The 6,147-nt window shown below is 21.2% G+C and overlaps 2 protein-coding genes across 2 annotated transcripts in view; one reads left to right on the top strand and one right to left on the bottom strand.

The window, feature by feature from the left end:
- Positions 1 to 1,897: 1,897 nt before the first annotated feature.
- Positions 1,898 to 3,202, bottom strand: DDB_G0285145 (hypothetical protein; the record flags this gene model as incomplete). The annotated part of the gene is made up of 1 exon (XM_634802.1): positions 1,898 to 3,202. The coding sequence occupies one exon, from the start codon at positions 3,200 to 3,202 to the stop codon at positions 1,898 to 1,900; it is 1,305 nt and encodes a 434-aa protein (XP_639894.1).
- Positions 3,203 to 4,831: 1,629 nt separating this feature from the next.
- Positions 4,832 to 6,147, top strand: part of DDB_G0285143 (hypothetical protein) — a gene marked incomplete at both ends in the record, with an annotated part of 1,356 nt that continues 40 nt past the window's right edge. The window contains one exon of the mRNA XM_634801.1: positions 4,832 to 6,147. This exon is cut by the window's right edge and continues 40 nt beyond it. Coding sequence (XP_639893.1) covers positions 4,832 to 6,147 — 1,316 coding nt within the window.

Raw genomic sequence — 6,147 nt, 5'->3', positions numbered from 1 at the left:
ACCAAAAAATAGGAATAAGGTTTTTTTTTTAAATAAAAATTAAAAAATTATTTTTGTTTTTTTAGCCTATATTTGCGTATATTTTGAAATTATATATTTTTTTTTTTTTAAATTGTGGGTATTAAATTTTAATGGATTAAAAAAAAAGGAAAAGAAAAAAAAATTTTTTTTTTTATTTTTAAGGAAAAAAAAAAAAAATTATTAAATTAAAAATTAATTAATTTTAATTTTAAATAATTAAATAAATAAAATTTTTGATAATAATATATATATTTAAATTTTTAAAATTAAATTTATTATATATTAATTATTTGTAGTAAAGAGAGTTAAAAAAAGTATATGTAGAGTAGATTTGTTATTAAATGTTATTATTGTTGTTATTGGTAAAAGGTTTTTTTTTTTTTTTTTTTTTTTTTTTTTTTTTTTTTTGTTTATATATCTTAATAAATATAATTACTCTTAAAAATTATATGTATGTTTATTAAGTAAAAATTTTAAATGTGTGTGTTGGAGTGTGTTTGATTATATTTAATAAAGATTTAAATATGTCAATTACAAAAAAAATATTTAAAAAATGTATTTATAATTATTTTTTTATTTGTAAATTTTTATTAAAAATAATAAATCAAAAATTAAAAATAAATATAATTAAAAATAAAAAAAAAAAATTTTAATTTAATTATTATTATTATTATTACTTATTATTATTATTATTATTATTATTTTTTATTTTAACACACACATATAAAAAAGTTTTGATAGTGTTGGTACAACCACATCACCACAAAAAAGCACCACTGTGTACTATATATTATATTATACTACTATTATAAAAAATTTAAAAAAAAAAAAAAAAAAAAAAAAAATAATAAAAACACCCAAATGGTAATAGTGGGTAGAGAAGGGTGTAAAGTTTTTTGAGTGTGTTGATTATTGGGGAAGTGATTTTTTGTTATTGTGGTTGTGGTTGTTGTTGTTTTTGTTATTGTGGTTGTGGTTGTGTTGTTGTTGTTATTGTTGATTTAATATAATAAATTATTAGTAAAATCAAAATAAAAAGGAAAATAAATATTTTTTTAATCTCAAGTTCGGTGATTTTTAATCTCACTTTTTGAGATTATTTAAAAATAAAATTCTTAGTTTGTACCAATGGTATTATCACTAGATTATGAATCGATGCTTTTTATTTCACTCTATATTAAAATGAATTTTATTGTAGTAAAATTGATTTTTTTTTATTCTTTTTATTTTTTAATCATTATAATAATTAAAATTTTATATTATTATTATTATTATTATTATTTTTTTTTTTTTTTTTATAAATCAATTATTAAAATCATCTTTTTATTTTTTAATTTATTTTTTTAAATTAAAATTTTTTAAATATGTATATGTATATAATAAAAAAAAAATCTTAATCAATTTAAAAAAAAAATAAAATAAAAATCATCATTTCTTTTTGTGTGTGTGTAAATGGAAAATTTTCAACAACCATTTTTTTTTTTTTTTTTTTTTTTGAAATTCTATTTTTAGCACAATTTATGTTGATATTTAATTCTTAATACCTTAGTAAACCAATCATTTTTATAATTTTTTTTTTTTTTTTTTTTTTAATTATTTTTTTATTTATTTATTTTGTTTATGATCTTAGTTTTTTAAAAATTATGAATATTCCACACTTTCACCCACATTTTTGGTGTGTGTTTACTCACCCATCGAAATTAAATTCAATTTGATTGATCATTAACAACAACAACACACACACCCTACTTGATTTTTTAATTTTTTATTTTTTATTATTTTTATCGAACACTTAAACAATTTACAAATTTTACACCACAACCTTTTCCTTTTTTTTTTTTTTTTTTTCATTATTTTTTTTTTTTCTTTTTTTTAATCAATTATTAAAATTATTTTTTAAATAAATTGCACCCAAGATTGTTTCTTTTGAAGCACCAGTCACACTTATTAAATTTGAAGGTTGATTATTTAAAGTTCTTTTTGCAAACCATGCAAATGCAATTGCCTCCATATCTTGACTACTGATACCAAATTCATCAGTTATTGAAAGTTTACAACTACCACTACTACCGCTACTAACACTACCACCACATCCATTTTCATTTTCATCTTTTTTTAATAATCTAGAAAGTTTATCCATTAATAATTTATTTTTACTACCACCTCCACAAACTAAAACTCTATCAATTTTACAAATTTTAATTTTTTTAATTTCATCAACTATTGTTTTACATGTAAATTCTAATAGTGTTGCTTGAACATCTTCATCTTTTATAATAATATTATCATTATCATTATCATCATCATCATTTTTAATTGATTCAATTACATTTAATAACCATTGAATATTAAACAATTCACGACCAGTTGATTTTGGTGGTAATTTATTTAAAAATGAATCACTATGATCATATAATGATTTTAAAAGTTTTTCATTTACATTTCCTTGATTTGCCCATTCACCATCTTTATCATATGGTGTACCATCCTTTTTTAATTGAATCCAACTATCTAATAAAATATTACCTGCTCCTGTATCAAATCCTGTAACTTGAATATTATTTGATGATGATGATGATGATGATAATGATGGTAATAAAGTTATATTAGAAATTCCACCAATATTTAAAATGATTCTATTTTCATTGAAACTTGATAATGAATATTTATGAAATGATGGTGTTAATGGTGCACCTTGTCCACCATATGAAATATCTCTATTTCTAAAATCACCAATTGTAGTTATACCAGTTAATGTTGCAATTCTATTACAATCACCTAATTGAATTGTAAATCCATCATTATCATCATCATTATCATCATTATCACCATCATCACCATGTTTTCTGGTTGGTGGTTGATGCCAAACAGTTTGACCATGACATCCAATTGCTGAAATTGAATTTGGATCAATTGATGATAACTTTATTGCTTCATTTATTGCTTCTGAATAAACTATACCTAATCTTCTATTTAAATTACCAACTTCTGATAATGTAGTTTTTTGACCTTGACACATTGATAATATATCATTCTTTATATTAATTGGCATTGGATGTGAATAACTTTGTTTAACATTTATTCTTTTTATATCATCATCATTATCATTAAATTCAACAATTACAACATCAATACCATCCAATGATGTACCTGACATTACACCAATAAATATATCACTCATTTTATAAACAAATTGCTTATTCACAAAAAAAAAAAAAAAAATAAAAAAAAAAAAATAAAAAAAATAAAAAAAAAATAAAAAAAAAAAAAAAAATATCCAAACATTAAGATATTTTGAAAATATTAAATTTAATTATAAAAAAACACAAATTACAAGGTCTTTTTTTTTATAATTTTTAAAATCAACCCCTGTCTCTTTTTTTTATACCTCTTTAAAAAATAAAATAAAACAAAAAAAAAGTGGGTGAAAAAAAAAAAAAAAAAAAAAAAAAAAAAAAAAAAAAAAAAAAAAAAAAAAAAAAAAAAAAAAAAAGTGAAAAATGAAAAAATGAAAAGTTTTGTAAAACCCATAACAAGTGTTTGGACAAAACATTAGTTTAGCAAAAGTTGAAATTATTTTTTAAAGTTATGAAAAGATCTTGCATTCGGATTTCAATCCGATTCATTAGGGATTCCATCTTTAGTGAGTTTAGATTTCGTTTGCAGAGAAAAAACCTAGGCAGTTTCCACATCTGACTTTTCCCTAATAAGAGTCTGATACTATTCACTCAAGCCTATATTCCATCATTAAATATAAAAAAAAACCCATCAAATACACATTGAAAACATATGGTTTTTCTCTTATAAGAGTCAGGTACTATTCACTACGGCCAATATTTCTTTATTAAATTTAAAAAAAAAAAAAAATTATAAAATATTTTAAAAACTGTAAATAAAATTCATAACCTTCACTGTTTTTCCAAACTTTAAAATACTATTACACTATCATAAGGGTTGGATGTAATAATTTCAGCATTAAAGTGAAAAGTAATTTTATGCAGTGTGATGGTGGGTTTGTCATCTTTTTTATTTTTTTATTTTCTATGTGACCCCCTTAATTTATTATTAATTTTGAAAAAAAAAAAAACGAAAAAAAAAACGAAAAAAAAATAAAAAAAAAAAATTTTCATTTTTTTTTTTTATTCCCATAACATATCCACTATATGTAACTATAATTTAAGTGTAATTGAATTGAATTTTAAAAGTTATGAAAAGATCTTGCATTCGGATTTCAATCCGATTCATTAGGGATTCCATCTTTAGTGAGTTTAGATTTCGTTTGCAGAGAAAAAACCTAGGCAGTTTCCACATCTGACTTTTCCCTAATAAGAGTCTGATACTATTCACTCAAGCCTATATTCCATCATTAAATATAAAAAAACCCATCAAATACACATTGAAACATATAATTTCAAAATTAATATATAATAAAACAATTTAATTATTATTACTATTTTAATTTTATTTTTTTTAATTTTTTTTTTCATAAACACCAAATAAAGATTTTATTTTTATTTTTTAATTTTTTTTTATTTTTTTTAATTTTTTTTTATTTTAATTTTGGCTTAAGTGCGTAATTTTTTCACCATAAACATCAAATAAAGATTTTCCTTCAGAAGTTTAAAACAAACTATTTGTTCAAAAAGATTTTTTTTTTTTTAAAATTTAATTTTTTTTTTATTTTAATAATGAGACAAAAAAAAAAAAGAAAAAAAAAAAAAAAAAATTTTTATATTTTCATTTATTTTTTATTGTTTCATTACTAATATTAATATTATAATTTTTAATTTACAAATGATATCTATATATAATGTTAAAAATTAAAAATATTACAAAAAAATTATTTAATGGTGGTTACAATAATAATAATAATTTAGGTTTATCAACAATGACAACATTAAGTAAACCATTTAATATAGTACCAACATCGACAATGGAATTTCAAGATAATAGTATGATGAAACCTGTATATAAAGGACCATTGACAAAAGAAGAAATAGAACATTTCAATGAAAATGGATATGTTGTAGTTAAAAGCAAATTAATTGATGATAGATTATTAACTAATCATCAAATTGAAGTTAGAGAATATTTAAAGAATAATGCATCCATTGATTTTGGTAATACAACAATTGGTTCAATTCAAGAGTCTGAATTATTATGGAAACAAGAGTTAAAGATGGGAAATGTTTCAAATGGATTCGGAGGTATGGTTAATTTTTATCATGGTAAATATGAATATAAAATTAGAGAAGATAAAAATCTATACGATAGTTTTGTTCAACTATTCCAATCAACTTATTCAACAACACCAATCACCAAAGATGATTTAGATCTATCCTATAACGATGAAAATGAATGGCCAAATGAATATGGTGAATTTGATCCACAACATATGTTTATGTTTGTAAATAGATGTGGTTTTAGAATACCAACAATCATTGAAGATAGTAATGGTAATGGTAATAGTAATTGTAATAGTAATAATAATAATAAAGTTATAGAACAACAAATTAAACTTCAAAAAGGTACAGGTTTACATTTAGATTGTAACCCATTTCATTTATTTAGAGGTGAACATTTAAATAAAGATAAACAAATTGAACATATTCCTTTAAGATTTTGGCAACCAATTCAAGCATTCATTAGTTGCACTGATACACCAAAACCTGGTCAAGGTGGTTTTTGGACAATACCTAAATTTCATAAGAAATGTGTAAAATATTTTAATCAACATAAATCTCAATTACAGCAACAACAACAATCATCATCATCATCTGACCATCAAATACCAACACCAATACCAACAGAAATTTTAAAAAGAGGTAATGCATATGATTTTCAAGATGGTCAACATTTAGATATAATTGATCAATTAAAGTATATTCCAATTGAAAGAGGTGATGTTTTATTTTGGGATTGGAGAATGCCACATTGTAATGATACAATTCATATCGGTCCATCAATTAGAGAGGTGGTTTATGCCGCTCATTTACCAATGGTACCTATAAATATTCAATACGCAGAGGCTCAAAAAATTTGGTATCAAACTGGAAAACATCCAAGTTATGTTGCTAAAAAATTTTCAAATTTAGAAACCGTTAACTATTCACCACCTCATTTATC

The sequence above is a fragment of the Dictyostelium discoideum genome (assembly GCF_000004695.1).
Source record: "Dictyostelium discoideum AX4 chromosome 4 chromosome, whole genome shotgun sequence".
In the NCBI taxonomy this organism is placed as follows: domain Eukaryota; phylum Evosea; class Eumycetozoa; order Dictyosteliales; family Dictyosteliaceae; genus Dictyostelium; species Dictyostelium discoideum.
This window is presented reverse-complemented; position numbering and strand designations above follow the sequence as displayed.